Source organism: Ptychodera flava, chromosome 8 (genome assembly GCF_041260155.1).
Source record: "Ptychodera flava strain L36383 chromosome 8, AS_Pfla_20210202, whole genome shotgun sequence".
NCBI classification, from domain to species: Eukaryota; Metazoa; Hemichordata; class Enteropneusta; family Ptychoderidae; genus Ptychodera; species Ptychodera flava.
The window spans coordinates 1,425,939-1,450,000 of NC_091935.1; the positions used below are offsets into that span (position 1 = coordinate 1,425,939).

At 37.5% G+C, this 24,062-nt stretch overlaps 1 protein-coding gene and 1 long non-coding RNA gene across 5 annotated transcripts in view; one reads left to right on the top strand and one right to left on the bottom strand.

Moving 5' to 3' along the window:
• Positions 1 to 274: 274 nt before the first annotated feature.
• The window catches only part of LOC139138153 (ERI1 exoribonuclease 3-like), a 43,277-nt gene continuing 19,489 nt past the window's right edge, over positions 275 to 24,062 (bottom strand). For 2 of the 3 annotated variants that reach the window (XM_070706383.1, XM_070706385.1), the window contains 2 exons: positions 2,499 to 2,598; positions 275 to 721 (listed from right to left, as the gene is read on the bottom strand). In XM_070706383.1, the coding sequence (XP_070562484.1) occupies positions 642 to 721; positions 2,499 to 2,598 (180 nt within the window). In that variant the 3' untranslated portion in view covers positions 275 to 641. Of the gene's footprint in view, positions 722 to 2,498; positions 2,599 to 2,681; positions 2,779 to 24,062 lie in introns of all 3 variants that reach the window. The other variant, XM_070706384.1, reaches the window with a different exon arrangement.
• LOC139138155 (uncharacterized) lies at positions 7,464 to 21,447 on the top strand. Of its 2 annotated transcripts, none has more exons than XR_011553539.1 (5): positions 7,464 to 7,603; positions 10,043 to 10,159; positions 11,163 to 11,402; positions 14,296 to 14,440; positions 15,007 to 21,447. It is a non-coding gene; the product is annotated as an uncharacterized lncRNA (long non-coding RNA). The 2 variants fall into 2 exon arrangements; XR_011553540.1 differs by lacking the exon at positions 7,464 to 7,603 and adding an exon at positions 7,613 to 7,744.

The following is a 24,062-nucleotide window of genomic DNA, read 5'->3' on the forward strand; positions in this document are numbered from 1 at the left end:
AAAGTAATAGGCGCCTCCAACTGAATTTTCTGAGGGCGCACACGCATGGCTGTAGCTCTGTCAGTGCCAGTTGCTTAAATTTAGCACAGCTTTGAACCAAAAATATTCTAGTGAGAAACCAACTGTATGAAAAACAGTTAGAGCATGGACTTGTTGAATTGGAATTGTGCGCAACTACACCTGTTGAATAATATCAAAATTATACTCACGGATCTTGAATAAAGTTCTCAAGAAGACTGAGAAAATAAACGATGCAAGAAAAGGCGTATCCATATCCTTGTGTTGGACAATTGGCATGTCAACATTTATTGAGGACTATAATCTAGTGTATACAAGCATATTGTCTGCAGGTCTTGATTTCATTAATCATAAAAGTTACAATGAAAATTACTTCAGTCATATAAAGGAAAACATTACATCTTTTACTTTACAGTACAAGTCTAATTTACAATATTTCAGAAACTTTGTGCAATATTCTTTTTCAATGTTCACTTCAAGGATACCAATGTTTGTCAATCAAATTCTCTTTCAAAAGATAAAATGACATTCTGAGTAATTACGCTTTACACAATCAGCTTCTACAGAAAATTCAATTTCCAAACATGCTGACAAAAGTGATCTCTAGCTTTCCTTCTGCAAAGTCAAAGTCTGTAAGTAGGTTGGAAGATGCATCCCCTCTCAGCCAGTGCTTTAAGAATATTAGCTATATTCCTACAGTCATCTGAAATTAAAAACAAAATAGCAATAAGGCTGGATTTAAGTTCAAAGGTCAAGAGGACATGAGACAGATGAAAGCTGGTTGATAGATAGACAGACACACTAAATGACAGAATAAAACATGCAGGCTAGCAGACAGGCTGGCTGGCAGACAGAAAGACAGAAAGAGGATGTGAGACAGATGAAGGCTGGTAAATAGCTGGACAGACAGGCACACTGAATGACAGAATAAAACATACAGGCTAGCAGACAGGCTGGCTGGCAGACAGAAAGAAAGAGGATGTGAGACAGATGAAGGCTGGTAAATAGATAGACAGACAGGCACACTGAATGACAGAGTAAGACATACAGGTTGACAGACAGGAATACAGACAGATAGACTGAAAGACAAAGACAATGAGATAGATGCAAGCTGGCAGACAGATAAAAAATGGCAGAGACAGTGAGACAGATGTGGACTGGCAGACAGATAGATACAGAATGGCAGAGACATTGAGACAGATGCAGGCTGGCAGACAGATATATACATAATTGCAGAGAGGCAGTGTGACAGATGCAGGCTGGCACATAGATAGAGATCACAGGAAGATTCAGAGATAACATACCACTACTCTGATTCCGTCCGTATGACTAAAAAAATTTCTTTGTTTATGAAATTCAAAGTACTACTGCTGTGAAGTAGCTAGCTAAACATGTACGTTCAAAGCAGTTAACACTTGATTTTCAAAAAGAGAAAGATTAAGAAATTGCTGTGCATATGTACAAGAGAAAGAAAAATTTAATCTTTACGGCCCTGATATGGGTTTTGCAGAATGGCTCACATGCGAGGGCCCTTACGCAGTACAACAGAGGTCCACAAATACTGTATCAGAGCTGTAAAGATATTATCATATACCTTATTGAATGACCAATGTACAGTCATAACAATATTGCGCAAAGATTTGAGGGCAGAAATGCATGCAATTAAATCGTTATCACTTTTTTTCGTGAATTATTTAGAGAAGTGATGGCTGCATCCCATCGCATATTGTGATGTATAATGACATCATTTGTTTAGCTGTAAAACTCACAATGCATCGTAACTGTACCATTAAAGAACTAGGCGGATAGCAAGATGTAAATTGTTGTTCATCATATTGAACCGAAAGTGAGATCCAATCAAATTTGAGTGAAAGAAATATTAAGCCTTTGAATGTAAAAGTTTGTAATCATTTTGCGATGAAATGAACATATACTTGAAGCTGAACAATTGATGACAGCTTTAACTGCTCTTGTAGCATATTGCATTATTGAACTTGATCTGATTTACATTCTCTCTGTTCACTCCCCCATCTTTTAAAAATGTAGAGATCATTTATAACACATGTACTGAACACTGGATTTCAATAGAACGATGGGCTGATTTTGCTAACTTCACTATTTTCTCTGCAATCAGAATGGGGAGACGCTCAAATCAGATCTTGCACTGGCTTTGTTGATGAATGGAGCGTTTGCAGATAGCAACATGCATTGTACTCAGAATGAAAGTAATTCGAAAATGCATGCGATTGCCTATATTTGGACAAAGTGTGGCTGGGCATGATAAAGCAAATTATTACACAAATGTGAGGGCATTTTTTTCCCCATGTGCTACACAGGAACATGACTCAAGGTATATGACTTGAGGTAAACGATATTACACAATCAAACTAAATGAATAACTTTGGCAAGGTACCTTCTACTAAAATATTCATCCACAGTCCCTCCACCCACCCCTTGCAGTTTACTGTACATTTGCTTACCTATGCCACTATGGTGTCTACCTTGATGCGTGATACTTAAACCTTTCAACATACCCATCAAATCTTCTTTAGGGTACTGACCCATCACATGTTGGAAAGTCTACAGGAAGTGGGACATTAGAACATAGATTGAAGAATTTGTGCTGACTCATTCACAGCTAAATCTTGTCCAGGCCTGCTTACCTATTCCAGAATGGTGTCTCCCGTGATGTGTAAGCTTAAGCTCCCTTAACATTCCCATCATGCCTAATTTTGATCTTCCACAAGCACTTGAAAACGGCTGTCAAAATTTTTGAAGCAAGAAAGTTATGCATTTTGTAGTTTCACATCCTATCATGAAGAGATTTTTACCAATCCAACTGTTAAATTCAAAGTCTTTTAATACAAAATTATGTCATCAAAAACAACCAAAACAAGTCATTGACAATGACACAGTCCCCACTTGTTAATGGGTACTCAAGTCCTCTGAGAGGAAAGAGTCCTCTTCATTAATTAGGTGTGTGATTAAAAATACTGCGATACAGACTGGGCTTAATGGCCAAAAATGAGTTCCATGGTGGTGAAAACGTAAAACCAATGTAAGCCGCCATACTAATTACAAAAGGTCATTAAAATAAATCAATTAGTACTTAATCGACAGGATGCTGCCAAACATTTTTGCATCCTATCCTAACACTGACAGATTATCACCAGTACCATATTTCATAAAGTTTGATGCAGTACTTTGGACATTCACCCTAAAAACAAAAATCCATTATGTAAATGCAAACTAGCAATTAATTTATATATATAAATGATACCACTAAGTGTCACTGATTTGTATTTACAACACTATGAGATCAAAATCTGTACATACCAAGTTTCATCAAATTTAACGCAGTATTTGTGGATATATCACTCTAATTAGGAAAGTTCATTACATATGCAATCACAAATTAATTAACTTGACACTGATAAATGTCTTTTTCACTGTTAAAGCAATGTGAGCTTAACATCTGTATGAAGTTTCATGAAATTTGATGCAGTATTTCTTGACATATCAGACTAATTACGAAAATTCAATAATTGACATGATACTGCTACATGGTACATGCCATGAAAAAAATTGATGTGCATATGTGTGACATAGGTCAATGTCCTTGTGCCAACTTTGAATGATACTGGTGGAAATATGTTATGGCTCTGTACATGAAAAAATCATCTTAACAAAATGGCAACCAGACAGCCATTATATTGCATTGGACTGTGAAACCAATAGACAAGCATATTTATGACATAGGTCAATGTCCTTGTACCAACTTTGAAAAAATCAGTTGATACATATCCAAATTATCGTTCAGGATATGACAAAATCATAACAAAATGGCAACATGGCAGCCATATTGCATCGGATTGTGAAACCAATTGACATGCATATTTATGACATAGGTCAATGTCCTTGTACCAACTTTGAATAAAATCCGATGATACATGTCTGAGTTATGGCTAAGGACATGAAAAAATTGTAACAAAATGGCCGCCATGCAGCCATATTGGATCATATCGTGAAACAAATTGATGTGCATATGTCTGATATAGGTCAAGGTCCTTGTACCAACGTTGAATAAAATCCGTTGAGATGTGCCTGAGTTATGGCTCCATACATGAAAAAATACCGCAATTATACGGTGTCGCTCACATTTGATCAAAATTGATATATACCAGTATGGGTACCAAAGATCAACAATAAATGTTGTTTCTATCTGTTCAGTGCAGGAAAATTCTACGTTGATGTTATGACAATGATTTCTTCACAGTACAACTAGAAAAAAAATACCGCAATTATACGGTGTCGCTCAAATTTGATCAGAATTGGTACATATAAGTGTGGGTTAACAAAGATCAACAATAAATGTTGTTTCTATCTGTTCAGCGCAGGAAAATTCTACGTTGATGTTATGACAATGATTTCTGCACAGTACAACCAGAAAAACAACAAGAAATATTTAAACCAGAAAAACAAGAATGACAAAAGTAATTAAGGTCTGAAATTTTAGGTACTGGAGGTCAACTTTAGCAACATGCATAGCTGAAAGGCAGCTAGCCCCTCTTAGTTTGACCATAGACGCTCTTCCTCCCCTCTACTGACGGTCTTCCTCCCCTCTACTGTCTATGGTTCGGGCAGGTCTGTTAATATGTAACAGTTCATAAACAACTCCCCTCTACTGAAGGTCTTCCTCCCCTCTACTGTATATGGTTTGGGCAGTTATGTTAATATGTAACAGTTCATAAACAATGACAGGAAATGACTCAAGATAAGTGGAGTTTGCCTGTCACTCCTGCACACATGCAGAAATTCCCTTTTTCTTACCTCATTTGCACATTTTTGACACTGATGTGTTCATTTGAACAAATTCACATCTCAACCCCTACATCTACCTGTACACCAAATACTGAGACGGTAGCTTTGGCAGTTTGGGAGCCTTTGTGTGTGACGGACATACATCCGCACATACCCACAAATATACAGACATGCAAATCAATTCAGCTTATACGATAACCTCACATAGGTATACCAAATGTGAGTAAAAATCAGAACAAAATGGCTGCACGGCAGCCATATTGGATTGTATCACAAAACAAATCAATGTGGATATGCATGACATGGGTCAATGTCCTTGTACCAACTTTGAACAAGCGACCTAGCAGCCGATATAGCTCCGCTGTGTTTATGTTGAGAATAACTATTTTTGACACATGTTGATGAAGAAGGTTGAAATCTTTTAAAGCTCAATGCAGTGGCCAGAAAAAAGTGGCTAAAATAGCTGCAAAAATACACAATTGAAGATTTCATCATACTTACATCATAATATATCACATTGGATCATCCCTAAGAACATGTCAACCAAAGCTATCTGATGAGTAGTTTTTTGAGAATAAAATTTTCTGACCAAAAATGGCAACAATTGCCCCCAAAAATAAAAATTGCAGATTTCATCATCATTTCAACAGATCAAATTTAGTTCATCTATAGAGACCCGTATACCAAATTTAAAAGCTGTTAGACCAGTCCTTTTTGAGAAACACGTTTTATGACCAAAAATGGAAAATTCAATAAATATCATTTAGTTCATCTATAGAGACCTGTATACCAAATTTCAAAGCTATCAGATGAGTACTTTTGGAAATACACATTTTTTGACCAAAAATGGCAAAAATTGCCCCAAAAATACAAAATTACAGATTCCATCAGAAATTCAATATATATTACTTAGCTCATCTGTAGAAACCTGTAAACCAAATTTCAAAGTTATCAGACCAGTACATTTAGAGAAACACATTTTTTGACCAAAAATGGCAAAAATTGCCCCAAAAATACAAAATTGCAGATTTCATCATAATTTCAATAAATATCATTAAGGTGATCTGTAGGAACCTGTATACCAAATTGCAAAGCTATTAGATGAGTAGTTTTGGAAATACACATTTTTTGACCAAAAATGGCAAAAATTGCCCCAAAAAATACAAAATTACAGATTTCATCAGAAATTCAATATATATTACTTAGTTCATCTATAGAAATCTGTATACTAAATTTCAAAACTATCAGACCAGTACTTTTTGAGAATTACATTTTTTGACCAAAAATGGCAAAAATTGCCTTAAAAATGCAAATTTGCATATTTCTGCACAGTTTGAACAAATCTGAAATAGATCATCCCTAGGGACATATGTACCAAATATCAAAGCTATCTGACTGGTAGTTTTGAAGGAGAAGATTTTTTAAGATTTTGTTACCAAAAACAACAAAAATTGCCTTAAAAATACAAATTTGCAAATGTCACCTAGATTTGCACAAATCTGACTGAAGTCACCCTAAGTAAACTGCATATCAATTTCAAAGCAATCGGACAAGCGCTTTCTGAGAACACAGTCCCTCTATCCACCGGTCTGGAAACGCCTATTGTAAAAGGTGTCAATCACATAGACCGCACAGCTGAACCGCGATACGAGGGCCAGTCACGTGATAATGCGTAGCTTGGGTTTGTCCTGCATGCCACAGTCCCCGATTGTGTGTACGCTTTTCTCGAATTTTCGCTGTTTTTGGCTCTATTTAAGTGTTCTCTGCGTCTATCTACGACACGAAGACAAAAATTATCATATCCTGAAACAGGTGTGTGTTTTTCGTGATCCTTATCCCATCGTAAATGATGATAGTGTGCGATAATTTCTGGGGTTGACCGCTGCGAGTGTGTTGACGTACGTAGCACAAGCAACGGCTGGAATTACACCGGAAAATTTGTGGTCCCTTTCTCTTGCAATGCTAGTAGTCAGTGTCTCCAAATATGATCTAAATATGTTTTCTGTGTAATATTCTGTGAAATCATGTCTGTTAACTGAACAGAATAGGAAAGACAACTGCAGAAATGCATGTAGATTTTAGTTGTGTGGTCGCACATTTTCCCGTGCAGCGTCAATATGGTGAACTCTCGATACGTACGCTCGCTCAGGCACGGATGGAAACACACCGGAAAATTTGTCGTCCCTTTCTCTTGCAATGCTAGTAGTCAGTGCCTCCAAATATGATCTAAATATGTTTTCTGTGTAATATTCTATTAATATTCTGTGAAATTATGTCTGTTAACTGAGCAGAATAGGAACGACAACTGCTAAGAAATGCACGTAGATTTTATTCGCCTATTTTCCCATCTAGTGCAAGAAGCGATATACAAAGTTGTATGCAAATGAGAACAAGTGTCGCGAAGTGTAGCGAAGCTAAATTAACACTACAATTGAAAGCTTAATGTGTTAGAAGTGTTGGTTTGTATTGTATAAAGCATTCTGTAAAATTTGAACATTCAGTTTCGTTGACGTATTGTCGAAATAAAGCTGAGAATGGCGTACTTGATTGCTTGTCATGGAAGGATATACATGTGTAAAGCGGACCTATGTTTCGCTGACCGCACACGGTCGGCGCGGTGACCGATGAAACCCTTGGCCTCGGCGAAAGTTAACTCAACGCGGCGCCGTATAGGCTACATCGTATTCAAGCCAAGTCTCACCGTTGTAGGGTAACAGCTCTGATGATAACTTATTTGCTCGAGTTGTGAAGTCCATCCTCCCACGTAAGTACTTCTGTACTGCCAATTAAAATATGTTAGTAGCTGTGCGTGCGTGCCACGAGTCGACTGTGTGTTCAACACACCACCGTCCCTCGTGGGTGGAGGGACGGTGAACACACTGACTCACAGCCCTGCCACGCAGAGGTACGCTCGATCATATTATACTCGAATTGACTGAATTTGATATATTCATTGCACTGATTTCGGTGTATAGTCGATCATATGTGGTGTGACAGTTGTGTCAACATATGGTCATACGCTAGAACCGCTGAGGATCGAAAGAGTTCACGTTGCACGAAACCGCAGGTTATTCACGGCATGGGTATATTAGCTGTGCGTGGCAGGACTGTGTTTTACCGGGGTTATACGGCCTCCCGCCTTATAACGCCGGTAAAACATTGCCCTGCTGCCACGCAGAGCTGGGGGTTTACCCCTTTCGTCAGCTGAGGTAACCTGATGATTCACTGTATAAGTATCGCCGTGCGTACAGGTCTCAGGCGTGGCGGAGGCCATAACGCCGGGAATACAGACCTGTACGCAGGGCTACGTAGTGTACTTGCTTAGTCACACACGTTCTTTTTTCGTGTTCGTGTCTTAGATTTTTTTCATATGTGGAACACGTACACGTACATACGTACGGGAGCTGAATTGCATTACATACGCTGGCGATTCAGTGTACTGTACAGAGATGTTTGATTAAAACGATATGGCATCAGCGGCCAGGAGGTATCATACGGATAGAGGTCACACTGTGAGATCATGGAGGTAGAAGGAGAGATTACCTCCATGGTGAGATCAAGCTTGTTCTCATGATCACGGGATCGGAAGCAGCTGTGCCGAGCCCGTATGCTTTATGTTCGGACAGTGCATGCACTGACGAAATTTTTGTCAAGTAAAATGGTTTACATGCTGTACAGTATCATGGATCGTAAGCATGAGTGTGTGTTCACAGTTTCCTTACCTACACTCATGGAGCTAGGAACAAATACCATTTCTGGCTCCATGCTAAACTGGTGTATAAAAACTCCGGTGTGTGCATAGTTAATATTTAACTTTGCAAATTATTGCATATTTAACTTTCATGGAGTCACAGATTTGATAATCATTTTCATTCTGAAGGTCTGAAAGTCCGCTCTACAATTATTGTTTACATGTAGCGTTCAGGGAAATCAATCGAACGGGACCTTGTAAACTTCCGGTTCAGGGGAAAGGCTGGCAGGTAAATGAACAGAGGCCACATATAATCCATGTAGTGCATTTGGTGAAATTCCAAAATTTAATTTCTTGTACATAAATGCCCTTATCACAGATATTTTAACAATATTAATTAATGATTAATGTAATTAATGTTATAGAAATAATGGGTGATGCTCTGACCATTATTATTCATTTATGGCAAGGGCGAGAGGAAAGTCAAGAATTTACAAGGCTTAGCGAGCAAGCTTATTTTGGCTTTCAGTCTTGCCAAACCTATAGATAAACGTTAATGGTCGGGGCAGAGCCTGTTATTTCCATGATATTACCAACAAACCCTAGAAAATCATCAAGATTTACAAAAATTTCCCATGTGAAAGACAACGGAGCCCCAGAACTTGTGCAATATTGCCTGAATACATGGGTTTATGTGCCACCTGTGACAATTTGCCAGACACCAGGATGGCAAATCGTTTCCTGCTGCGAGGGCACATAAACCCATGTATTCAGGCAACAATATTTTTATTACATGCCTCTGGTTATAAATGCTGTATGACATTTAGTTATATGCTGGACATTTTCAAACAGTTTTACCATTATTGACCAGCATCAAACGGATTTTAACGAAGGTCAAAATAGAAGTGTGCACATGTATATTTTACATCTATCATTCAGGGTCTACTTAGATGTCAAAAACATTGTAGGGCTTCACTGGCCTTGGTAACCATGGAAACCAGTCAGTACATCGTTCACCGACCCCCTAACTCCCGGATGTTCCTTTTCAAATCAATTCATTGATTTGCACTCAAATCAAGGCATGTAATAAGCAATGCACAGTCTTGGCCACCCTAAAAATTTGTCAAATCTGGAGATTTTTAAAAAAATGTATAACTTGGGCCACAAGTGCTTCATTTTGTTTTTGTGATTGATTATGATCTTTGTACAATTGACAATTTACATTTTGATGAAAAGTCACAATGTTAGCAGCATTATTTATATTCATGGACATCAAAACAAACCATTACATACTGTGTATTTGTGGTCAGTCACATGGTTCTGCTCCACCAATTAAATGAGATGTCTATAGCATGGTAATACATAATGAATGAGTGTATGATTTTACTGATCTTTTGACCCATATATCATAGCTTCTATGATTAGAAAGTTGAGTATCCATTGTACAGACGGTGAGAAATAGGACTATCTGCAAGATTCTAATTCATTGTATTCGTTGACATTTGCCTACAGCTGTTAGTATACCTCGCGTAACCTGGTCGTAAAGCCTCAGAGGTACATGTATGTGAAACTTAGAAGGAACAAGAATCAAAAGATTGATAACTGCTCTTTGACAAAATCCTTCATCAGGTAAGATTGATTTTCAATTTCCTGCACATGTCTCGTTCGTTATCAGTTAAGTTTTTCACATGCTCGGTTTTATTTGGCGGAATTGTAATACTTTCTTCAACATCAACTCCCTCAAGGCTCTCTACGTAACTTTAATACATGTAAGTATTTCAGAATATGCGTCTGTAGTGTGATCTCCTTGGCAAAAAATTCAACAGGACAAAATAGAGCAAGTGCAAGTGAAATTCATGAAGTTCTTCTGTTTCAAACATAGCATCCTTACAGCTGAAATAATAATGGATAATTCTGCAAGCGTTTTAACCTTTAGCCTCTTTATCATTGGAGATTATTTATATTTTTATACAAATATGTGAATAATATGTATGATTGTCCCAATCATGTTTCATATTAATTTTGATGTTTCTCAGTAAACTACATGTACAAGAACTCGCAGTATAAAACTCGATGTTTTTAGGTACTTGGCTCTTCAAAGATGTATGGCTACTTTAAATGAATCGTGCATTTCCAACCCTGCCATTGACAACACTTTATCTTGTCAAAGTTTCAGATGCTTGGTCAGAATGCCATGCTTAAATTTGTACATTTTTAATGGTTTCATATAGTTTGTTGTTTGTTGTTTATTGTTTATTGTACTTCATGCATTCATATTATTATGTTTATTTTATGGAGCCTGTTAATGTGACTTGTTCCTGTTGGTCTTTCTTTGAAATAAATATATAAAGATATTGCTACTTGCTTGAATACACGTCTTGACCTACATTATGTACCTGTTTCCTTTAAAAAGGTCCACAATCACCAGTGATTACAATGGGTTTAGGGCAAAGTTATACCAGTGATGGAAGGTTTAATTAAAATTACAGAAGTCATAAACAATCAAGTTATCTTATCTTGCATATAAAAAGCCATGTTTTAGAATGAACTGATGTAAACTAATGTCAGCAATTTGCAGGAGATAATATTTACATTGCATGATTCAAGTTAATGTTTCTTTTCACCCAATCAGATTCAAGATCCCTTGCTGAGACAGTGCATACTGGGCAATGACAACCAGGTGAAAAGCAACATAGTGACAATACCATCCTCCATTGCAAAGCATATACACAGTGTGTGGCTATGCAGAGAGCCAACACTGAACAGAGATGATGGTGTTGTCATCAATGCAGAGCAAAAACCTGTGGAATTGAGGGAATCTTTCATCAATATATTTATTTTCCTAAGACAATGGGTCCTTGCTGTGGCACAGGTTTGTACTTACACTGTTCAGTGTTTCCACTGGGTAAATTTTCCCTTAAACCATTCTGGCTAATTGAGATCAAAATTGATTAGCCAGAACTATAGCCATCAAAATTACATGTAATTGCATTTATGATTTTTATCCAACTGACAGTTGTATATATATACTCAGGTGGGTCCTATCAGTTGCTACAGTGGCAAGATGACATTAAACTGGTCCAATAATCATTTCTATTCAAGGTAATACATTACCAGGTCCATTGGACATTTGTGATTTAAAAATTTAAGTAGGACTCATCCTGACCGACTGATAATTAGTGGCAATGAAAATAAACAACTATTTTTTATGGAACAAACTGCTTTCTTAATAACATTCACAACAAATTTTATTCCTGTGTGCCACACACTTATGTGACTTAATTTTGCACTTTTGTAAATGTATCAAGATGTATTACAAGTATTGCATCATTGACAGGGTAACTTCAAGATGTTTCCTTTGAAAGATCCATAGCTTCTGCCTCAATCATCAAGTGCTTTCAGTTCTCCAATCACAGAGTCTGATTATTAAACCAACTGTTCACTTAAAGAAGGTGTACTCCAAGCAGTAAATGCTTAATAGTTTCAAATCAAACTGGGTGTATACATGTATTTTAAAATGTCCTGTCTGGCCACTTTATATGTCTTACAGAAAAAAAAAGCTGACTCTTCTCTTATTAAAACACTAGTCATGGAAATTCAACAAACTATTCCTGGTACACTTTCTTTTTTGTAACTACTACTACCCTGCAACTCTGCGGACAACCTGTGCAATTATCTTTTTTGCTTAATTGTACTCGAACACGACTTAGCATGTCGCAGTGTGCTGCTTGTTGTTCAGCGTAGTAAACATTCAACAGGACAACATCCTGGGCATATCTTCATGCAAATATTATGACCAATGCCTATCCACAATACAGTGTTACTCAGTACGTGTACACATCATGGCAGGAGGTGACCCCAGCCTATATCCACAAATACATGTACACAGTATGGAAGATAACCCGGGCCTATCCTCAATCCAAATGCATTCACATGGTATGGAAGATGGCACAGACATATATCCACAATACACATAATATATGCAATGGAGGATGGCCTAAGCCAATACACATACATGCACACAGTATGTACATGTATGATGAATCAGCTGGCCTATATAGAATACAAAATGGGAGATGACTAAGGCCTATCATTAATACAAACAGTCCGTACCTGTATCTTATTCAGGATAGGCCCAGGTCATTTTCAAAAATGTGTACCTGTATTGTATTCAGGATAGGCCTGGGTCATCTTCCATAGCAGGTACCTGTATGTGTATATTCTGGATAGTCCAGAGTCACCTGCGATGCTGAGTAATTGTTTTGTGGATAGGCCTGGGTCATTGTATTTGCATAGGTTATAACATTTGCATGAAGTTTGGCTCAGGACGTCATCCAATTGACAGTTTACCACACTGTGCTCATTAATAGCTGCCTCTGAGTTTGCTGCAGTAGTGTCCTACGGTGACGTTTTTGAAACACTGGTTTCATTTTATTCACCACCCTTGCTGTCATTGGCTGCTGTTGTCTGCTTAGTTTTTGAAAATATACTGCAATCAGTATTTCCTGACTATGTTAAAGCATTGTTTACAAAGCACTTGTCATAAAATAACAAGGTCATTGCATGCAGCCATCTGAAAGCATGGCATATAACTTCATAAGTTACTGATTATAATAGTTTTCTGAGACTGCACACTAAAGCAAGGAAGAATGACCAGCCAGGGATGTTGAAAAATCTCTCTGCTTTTAAAGGTGGAGCCTCCCTTTAAAAGGACGCAAAGCTATAGCAGCGTTCATTGTGTTAGTGGACACCAAACAGTCAACACAAGGTTACACGCTCCAGAAAATGCCACTTTTTAGTTTTCCCCGGCCACAAGAAGGCAGACAGACTGCCAAGCGGTCAGCGTGAAGTTGCTGCCGATCGGACTCTGTGGTTATATTAAAAGTCTAACGCGACTAGAAGACAATTTTTTAGGAAATTCGAGTGTTTGTTGTGACTGTTGGCGATTTAAACTGACCGTCAATCAAACGCTTGTATAAACTCTGTTTGCAGGATTAGCAAAAGGTGATAAAAGGTTGAGATCAGTTTGTGTAATTAATGTTATAGAAATCAAACATCGTACTGGCCAAGTGTTTGACTGGGAGAAGAACTCCACTAATGCGAGAACCTGGGATTGAAAAGTGCGGCTTTAACTGCACTCTCGATCAGCCCCCTGAAAAATAGCACAGACCAGTTTGGCGAAGGATAGTTGAAAAATATTTCCCAATCTGCAGACATTTCATTTGCCATTTCACGCTCTTGCGAATGGCAGCGGAAACACTGCTGTTGTCATACACATTTGTAGTCCTTTTTTTAAAATACCCTCTTGAGTAGATCAAATGTATTACACCTCTACCATACTATTTAATCAGTAACTTTGTTGTGATAATCATTGCTTACACATTTTTGGTAAAGTTATTTTCTCTTATTTAGCTGAATTTGCTAAAAAATTTTCTTGCCACTTGGCACTCTATGAATTGCCTAGTGAAATGCAGATGATATGATAAATGCACATGACTAGACATTCAATACATGTAGCTTCATTCGTAGGATCCATAAAACTGTTATGATGAAGTATATTCCAATGAGAGAATACATCTGGTATGCACACGTGATTTAGAATGTTTACATGTGTCTAATGCTTATCATCATTAGGGTTAAGGACATACAGAGTGTTTGCAATTCATTGTAGTACATCCCATCACCAAATGTATTTTAATCATTCCGGTTATCATTGTTATTTAAAGAGTTATAAGTAATCACGAGTCTATGTGTTTACAATTCAGGATCAGCAGTGCATGCTGCGCAATATCAAGGATGAGAAATACCATTGACCTTGACAAAGAGCATTAAAGACAAAGTGGAGGGCTTGGGATTGGACTTGGATCATGACATTATTACGAAAGATGAATGGAAATGATCAAACAACAGGTAAATTTCCATTTTAGTCCTTGCACCACAGTATATATACACAAGTGGCTGTTGCAAAGATGTGCTGGAACTGGTATCTTGTAACTTGCACAAAGTGTTTTATGTTAGTTGTCTTTATAGCTATACACATGTCTAGCATGTTTACAATTACAAGAATACTATTTAGAATCACAGGTTCACAAAAATATTAGTGATACATTTCTGTATTTTAATTGACATTGCCAGCTGCAACTATGTAGGTACATCAGTTTTACACTAATTCATCCTGAATTATACACAACATGCATGTGACAGCAATCCTCATTCTTAAACTGTGCAGGACATTGGTTGTTGCCAATCTACATTGTATTACATATGACATGAGCAAGAAGGAAAAAGTATGGTTTAGATGTCTAGGTTAGAGAAACATGCATATAGCGGAGAGAAAAATAAATTTATTGGTCCTTTACACAAGAATTCTTGGATATGTGACACACAAATAACTAACTTTTTGTGAAGAGAAATTATTATCTTCCATGATTTGTCCATGATTATCTTCCATGAGTTTATTATTATTACTATGTTAGGGAACAGGTGTGTATATCCATGCAGAAGAGGAAGCAGGATAAATCCAAAACCGACTATAAGGCAGCATTTTACCATTCAAAGAAAGGAACCAACCACCAGGGACAGTTGTCTCAAGATGAAGACAGTGGGATTGCACCTCCATTTGGTAGAGGATTTCCTATTAGTCAGTATGGTGGAGAGACGTGCACCCTTACACTGCTCAGCACACAGATTTGTGTATGTTAGGATCAGAGGCTCCTAAACCATAGCACCTACCACAGATAAAGAGTGGCCAACTTAACAGACAAAACCCTCAATACTAAGCATCATCAGATACAGCTAGTACAGAACTGTTGAAGGTATATAATTATATACCTGGATATATAATTATATAATTATATATCCAGCTCATAGAGAGGAAAAATTCAACTTTCAGAGCACTGAGAAAAGACAATTATTATTTCATGCCTCCCCTCAGTATCATGGTGATCTCTGTAGTATAGTAACGGACCTGTAGCTAGTTGTCACTTGTGATGATTGTTTATAAACATTCCATTATAACTTCTTTTTCTGCTCCAGAGGGTGTACATGTCAATCAGGACCCAGATTTACATATACTTGTCAATAACATTGCAATGTGCACATGTATGATACACTTTGTTTCCCAATGAGCTTCCAGAAGAAGAACAAAAAACTGGAGTTGATATCAAAAGAAATTGTGAAAAATTCATCAAAAAATTACAGCAACTGGAGCCCAAATTTCATGGGGAGCTGTCATTATTTACGGAGTACAGGTCGGAGAGGAGATGTTGGAGGAATTTCGTCGGAAACTCTAAATTTTGAGTACCCCCAAACCATGATGAATTTGAGTAACCCCCCCCTCCCTTACATGGAAATTTTGACTGACCCCCACACTCAATTTTGAAAAGTTAAATTTCAATACATGTATTTCTACAATTTACATAAATACAGCAAGAGGAAAGACCATTCAAATCCTTGTGTACCCTGCGAGATAATCATTGGTTATCTCATGACGGTTGAACAAGGTGAAACCAACAAAATGAAATTCAAAGTCACAACAAAACATAGATGTCAAAGGTTACACTATAACCAGTATACAACCACATACAGTTTTGTTGTATGTATGGGTATCATAACAGGGTCCTCACTAGGATATCCGACAGGGTAGACTTTGAAAGTACAGATTGAAGAACATGCAGGGCTGAGGGGAAAGTGTCCGCTTGGCTTGCTCCCCTCCCTTGCATGGAAAAGTTTGAGAAATTGTAGTGTGCATTGGTGCAGTTTGGTGTAATCTAAGAGGTATTTTCAATGTGTAATTTTACTGAGTAAAAATTTGTAGAAATTGATGTGTGAAGTAGGCAATCTGAGAGGTGTTTCAATACATTTGCACCAAAAATTGAATAACCCCCCCTTCTTTCTCTCAACATTTTGAATAACCCCCCTTATAGCTTTCAATATTTTGGGTGACCCCTTCACATTCATCTGACCCCCAGGCTGTAACTAATGATGGCTCCCTAGGAGATATATCTTCAAGCTTGTGCGATATGGATTTCAGGCAATGTCAACTTGTGGACAAAAGGATACAGAGAATGTTGCAGATTATTGCAAATGGGACTAACTTATGAATACAGCACACCAAGTCACATTCCATTATCAAGAAAAAAGCTCAAAACTACATCTGAAGTTGGCTTTGGAGATAAAAACTATTGCTTGCAATCATCGACCCTCATTACTCGCAACGCGCTATGCCAGAGCAAAGTGTACATATTCAGAACATCAGTTTGATCGTTCATGAGATTCAATGTTAAGTACCAAGTATTGTTGTTGGGGACCGCTTGGCAAATAAACTTAATATATTTCAATATTACTAAGATTACACAAAGAAACCACAGCAGTTGCCTGTCCCATTTTCTCGAAGGTGTATGTTGCAATAAGTGAAAATATTTCAACAAAATTCACCTTTAGCAGTCAGACAAGCTTATGAAAAATAGAGATTTATATATGTAATCATCACTTGTTTATTTGTATTCTAATGGATATAACTTTAAAAGAACAGACAGGGAATCAAACTGTTTTCTATTTTAGCTCTGCAGTTAGTGTGAATGAGCCTATCTTGTGTACCCTGGTAGGTGTGTGTTGTTGTTGGTCATCCGTCAACTTTAGCATTTTTGGGGTGAATTTGCTTTTAAGCTTCACTATCAGCAAAGCAGAGCTAATCTAATGAGTGGATATGTATTGTTGTTTGTCAGCCTTTTAGCTCTGCTGTCAGCAATGCGGAGCTTATCAAATGGGCTGATTTTACGTCATTGCCCATCTCTCCCTCCGTCCATCATCCGTCCGTCCGTCATCCATCACAATTGCGCTCTTCTCTGAAATCACATAAATTGTCTGGTTGCTTTGAAATTTGATACTCGTGCAGAATTTGCATATTTCTATATTTTAGGTATTTTTTTGCTGGTTTTGGTCACAAAATCTATTTCTCTGAAGTTGCTTATCTGATTGCTTTGAAATTTTATATGCATTTCACTTGGGGTGACCTCAGTTAGGTTAATTGTTCAAATTTTAGTGAAATATGCAAATTTGTATTTTGAGGCAATTCTTGTCATTTTTTTAGTCCCCATGGACACCGTCCGGGGGACTTATAGGTTTGGCCATGTCCGTGCATCCGTCTGTCCATGCATGCGTGCGTCCATTCACGCAGATATCTCAGAGATGCCTGGAGCGATTTCACTCACACTTGGTACAAGGATTACTTCATAATCATACATATGCAAATTGATTTGTTTTGTGATATGATCCAATATGGCTGCCATGCGGCCATTTTGTTACGATTTTTTTATGTGCAGAGCCATAACTCAGCACATCTCAACCGATTTTATTCAAAGTTGGTACAAGGACATTGACCTATATCATACATATGCACGTCAATTTGTTTCACGAAATGATCCAATATGCCGGCATGACAGCCATTTTGTTATTGGACACCGTGGTGCGAAGCACCAAAGGTGTCCTATGTCGCCACAATGTCTGTGTGTGTGTCCGTCTGTCCGTCCGTCTGTCCGTCCGTCTGTCCGTCCGTCGTCCGTCCGTCCGTAGACAGATTTTGTTCCACTCATAACTTAAGAACCCTTAGGTCCAATGTCATGCAATTTGGTATTTGGTATTATCATGATGAGACTTAGATCTGATTAGATTTTGGTGGGTGTGGCTTATTAATTAATTGCTCATTTGCATATTTTATGACTTTTTTCGTTCACGCAGATATCTCAGAGACGCCTGGAGCGATTTCGTTCAAACTTGGTAAAAGGATAGTACTCTACCTCATACAGATGCACGTTGATTTGTTTCACAATGCGATCAAATTTGGCCGTGTTAGAGGACTTTTTAGTTTTCACCTCCATAGACTCCCATGTATAAGGCAGTCCATAGACTCCCATGTTTAAGGCAGTCCATAGACTCCCATGTATACGGCAGTCCATAGACTCCCATGTATAAGGAAGTCCATAGACTCCCATGTATAAGGCAGTCCATAGACTCCCATGTATAAGGCAGTCCATAGACTCCCATGTATAAGGCAGTCCATAGACTCCCATGTATAAGGCCAAGAAAAATAAAAATTTAGTTTCTCATCGTATTCATATTGCAAAAAGGATGCAGTGACACAGTTTTTAGTCCCCACAGATAAAGTCCAGGGGGCTCATAGATTGGGTCATGTCAGTCCGTTAGTCCATCCATGTGAGTCCATCCGTTCACGCAGATATCTCATACGCTTTGACAAAATGTCACGTGACCTTTGACCTCAAATATACATATTTGTCCATAACTCGGTAACCACAAGTGCTAAACCTTTCATATATGGTATGATGGGACACCTTATGACGCCACATATTGTTCCTCGTTAATTATGCACATATCTAATTTTGAGCGAGCCAATAGAGCTAGAGGTCTGATTTTTGGTATGTAGGGATAACTTAGCAATACAATTTTTTTGAAAAAAATGTCACGTGACCTCAATGACCTTTGACCTCAAATATACATATTTGTCCATAACTCAGGAACCACAAGTGCTACACCCTTCATATTTGGTATGATGGGACACCTTATGACGCCACATATTGTACCTCATTAATTATGTGCATATCTAATTTTGAGCAAGCCAATAGAGGTAAATGTATGATTTTTAGTATATAGGGACAGACTATAGGATAGAAATTTTTTGACAAAATGTCATGTGTCCTCGATAACCTTTTACCTAAAATACACGATTATGTCAATAAATAAGTAACCACAAGTGCTATGTCCTTTATATTTAGTAGGATGGGAGACCTTATGACAACACATGCTTTACCTCATTAATTATGCCCATATATAATTGTGGGCAAGCCAATAGAGCTAGAGGTCTGAATTTTGGCATATATGGATTAATTAGCAATACAATGGTTTTTTTTTCGCAAAATGTCACGTGACCTTGATGACCTTTGACCTTGAATATGCATATATATGCATAACTCAGTAACCACAAGTTCTTTATGCTTCAATTTTGATAGGATAGTAGACCTAAGATGTCACATCTTGTACCTCATTTATTATGCACATGTGTATTTCTTGGCAGGCCAATACAGCTGGAGGTCTGATCTTTTTTCCCGATTTAGAACCATAACTTAGACATGCCTCTTGTTTCAAAATGGGAACAATGACATAGACCTATGTGTCCATAGATCTGAACATATACACTCCAGTGATACTTCTTAATGACCTCATTTCCCTGCCCATCAAGACTAATACTCCTATTACAAGTGGGGACTATGTCATTGTCAATGACTTGTTACTTCTAGAATATACAGAATATTATCTCACATAGTGAGTGTCTGAATATTATTCTGAATTGTATTCTAAAGCACATTCTGAAAGGACTCTTCTGGAATATACAGAATATTATCTCACATAGTGAGTGTCTGAATGTTATTCTGAATTGTATTCCTAAGCACATTCTGAAAGTAACTCTTCTGAAAATTTCACATTCTTTGCCACTGCACCATCTCCCTAATACATACTGATGACCCACGGTGTCCACTCAAGTCTCACTTTGATTATAATTATTTCATGTACGGAGCCAAAAATCGGGCACTTTCAACATCAATTTTATTCAAAGTTGGTACAAGGACATTGACCTATATCACACATATGCACATCAATTTGTGTTACAATATGATCCAATATTGCCGCATGGCGACCATTTTGTTACAATTTTTTCATGTCCTTAGCCATGACTCAAACATGTATTATTTGGGGCCGTTTTTGCCATTTTTTGTGAAAAACTTTGTTTCTCAAAAACTGCTCATCTGATAGCTTTAATATTTGGCAGACATGTTCTTACGGATGATCTTATTGTGACATTGTGTATTTTTACAGCTGTCCTTAAATGAGCTATCAAAGATTTCCACCCTCTTCATCATAAGTGTCAGAAATAGGTAGTCTCTACATAACACAGCTGAGCTTTATCAGCTGCCATTACGCTTGCTTACAAATAAAAACTTTTAATGATACCAATATGTCACAAACCATTAAAAGATAGTTTCCATGTTGTTTTGAAATGAATGTATTCATGACATTGATTATCAATTGGAAAACGCCCCCTAGTACTTTTCCCTTCAGTGACTTTGCTTTGCTTCACTCACTCGGTGACCCCCTATTTTAACCATCATGGATTAGGGTGTCCCACCTTTCCAAAATTCTTGGAAAAACACTCACTGAAACCGACAAGTACATTATTCATCAACACATTTGTCTCACACATAGTTATTCTCTGCACACCACAGCAGGACTCTGTCAGCCGCTAGGTCACTTTTTGGCATAACTCTTCTTCCCCTAAACATTTCAACCTATACTTTGAATAGGTCAAGTGGACCCCAGTACAGTTGGTTAAAAACAACATGTTTGAGTGTTGAAAACTTTGTGAACCTGTTTTATGCAGCTATAGGTATGATGCATCATTTTCCTCAGAATATTTCAGATTATGTACAATGATCAGTCTTAGGCTTTATGTGCTCATTGGTATGCCTGTAAAAATATGCAGCCAAGTATTAAAGCTGTGTATTGTGAAATTCTCTTGTTACACAGTAAAGACTTTTATCACAATACTGCATGCTGATTTACATGGGATCATAATCAGATCTCATCCCCAGTTGGTAGTATTGACATTGTATCAGCTGTACACTGATGTATACTTGAAGCTTCCTTACAGATGTAAGATGTAATTGATTCCTCCAGTAGTTCAAATGACATTGCAATTGTCACCTTTGTAATTAAGTAAAATATATGTTATTGTTTTCCAAGGCTGCATATGTAAGAACACTTGGTTGATTGTGTATCACTCTTTTACAATGTAATACAGATATTTTAATGGTAAATAAAAGTTCCTAACATGCTTTTATACAACATTACATGTATTTCTGTCTCTGTCATATTGTGGGATGATCTGTGTGTGTCTCTTGTGTTTTGTACAATGTATTGGAATATATTCAAATAGATGTAAGCCATCGTGAATATCACATTAATACTCCGTGCCAAATGGCAAGGTCATCAACTTGAATCCCACCAATTTCAATGTGTCAGAGATATTATTCATATATTATCATAGAAAGCATTATTTTTTTCAAGAAAATTGTAAGTATACATCTATGTGTATACTTGAAGCTTCATGGGATCATAATCAGATCTCATCCCCAGTTGGTAGTATTGACATTGTATCAGCTGTACACTGATGTATACTTGAAGCTTCCTTACAGATGTAAGATGTAATTGATTCCTCCAGTAGTTCAAATGACATTGCAATTGTCACCTTTGTAAACGATTGGAACTAATTTGGGATAATTTGTTTAACTTATTTTTCAAATTTCTCAAAAGTATTAGATGCCATATAGCTGAATGTTGTAATTACTCATAAAACAAGTGTGTAACGTAAAAAGAAAAACAATTGAGCTTACATTTCAGGTTAAAACGACCTTACTTCACCATCCAATTATCCTAAATTAGTTCCAATCGTGTTATATGTTTAAGTGATGAAAATAGGAACACGGGAATTTCACATGATGGGTTTTGCAACATGTAAAAGTGACGTTTGAACATTAACTGTTAGATTTGTATTCATGATTGGATGTACCATTTTATCCATAATTCATACCTATAAGGTCAAAGCCACGCCTTAAAAATGTTTAAAGGCATATTATAAGACAATTCAACGAACATTGGAAAGAGGAACACAGCGGACCCAAGACATTTTGATTATGGCAGAAGCGCATCTTGGGCGATTGCAACTGCCAAGCTTATCTACCGAAAAATAAAGTCTATAGTACCAGCGAACTCTGAACGTCTCGTGTAGTCATTACTTTGAAGATTCCCAGTACTTCTCAGCATGTCAAGGCGAGTAAACGAGATACACAATAAAGGCATATAGGCCTAGTATCAAAATAGTCGCAGACCCGGCGTGAGGAGACATAAATTGAATGCAAATTAATCTAGTACCGTCCGGTATCGATATTAGAATCCCGCAATTGCCGAAATTTATCGAGTAAACATCGCGGATTTCGCAGACCCGGGCTGTCGAGATATTTTAAGAGTGTAGTACTGTCTTATCGATATTAGAGTCCCGAAATCACTAACATTTAGCTTGTTGATACCGGCTATTTTAGCCTTACTCATGAGCGTGTCTATATATGATCCACATTGTGCAGTGTCGTCGTGTATCGTTACTAGTGTCCGAAACACCTTAAAAACAATCTTGCTCGAACTGTGCAGAGCATGACTTGGCACCTTTGATAGTTTTTAACAATTTCAGCTAACATGTTCACACCTGTGGGCTAATGTCGCAGAGATGTGGTCTGTCGGGCCCGACATTTTTACTAAGGGGTTGACCATTTGATATCCTGGGGGTCTGGAAGATTTTCGGAAAAAAAAATCCCAGCAGATACAAGGGAAAAAAATTCTGCCGTAGATGAGTTCTGTAAAAAAAACTGGCAAGCTAATGTGGAAGAAAAAAAATCTATCAGTATCAGCAAGAACCTTTGGGATGTAACTTTTTCATTTCCATGCACCCTTCTTGTCTTTCCAAAAGCCTCTTAAAATTAATTTTCAGTTACATTTTGCTTTTTGAATGTTCACTGAATTTAGATAAGTGAAGACACTCTGTCGATACATGCATATCATCTCTTGTATGTTGACCAATAAATAATACGCTGGTATGATTGCATGCGACATGGACAGATCACACTGACAAGACAAATGACAGAATTTCAGAAGATGTTAAAACAAAACTGTCATCGTCAAGTATTATAATCCATGGCACGTTTCCTCCAACCAATAAACCAATTTGCATGTTCAAAAAGAAAATCAAAATGTAACTATATTTTCAATTTTCTAATGGTTTTATCATCTTGATTATAAACTCTTAGGCCTATTTCTAAATTTAAAATCTTTGGGCTGAGATTGAATATAGGAAACGGGTATGTATACTACATATGTATAGGTGTCAGGGCTCGAATTAGCGGCAGTTTCGCGTCCAGACTACCAACTTTTCCCTGGGGCTACCAAAATCCATGAAATGCACGGCTCAAAATTAACGTTTTCCCCTGGTATTCCACTTGGGTTACCATTTTCTGAAGTTGGTAACCAAGTGACAATGGCTGGTAGCCCATGCATATTTTAGTTCAGGGATATTGTTTTTCACTAACCAGACAAGAAAAAGCGATTTTGCAAGATTCTGCCCATGAAGTGAATTTCTAGTAATTTATCATTGGCTGCATAATACTTCCGTTTTCTGTTTAGCATTTTTGGACATGCAAACAGGGATATCAAGGATAGCTGTACTGATCACTATGTAACAACCCCCCCCCCCCCCCAACAAAAAAAGCCATGACGCGCAGGTTCTGAAATGACGCACGCGGTGACCAGCTGACAGAAACGATCTTTATTATTTTGGCCTAATGGACAACAGTGATACTCAAAGCTTGGTAATCTATTGACAACTTGTTTCATTCTCAGAGTTGTATGAAAATTT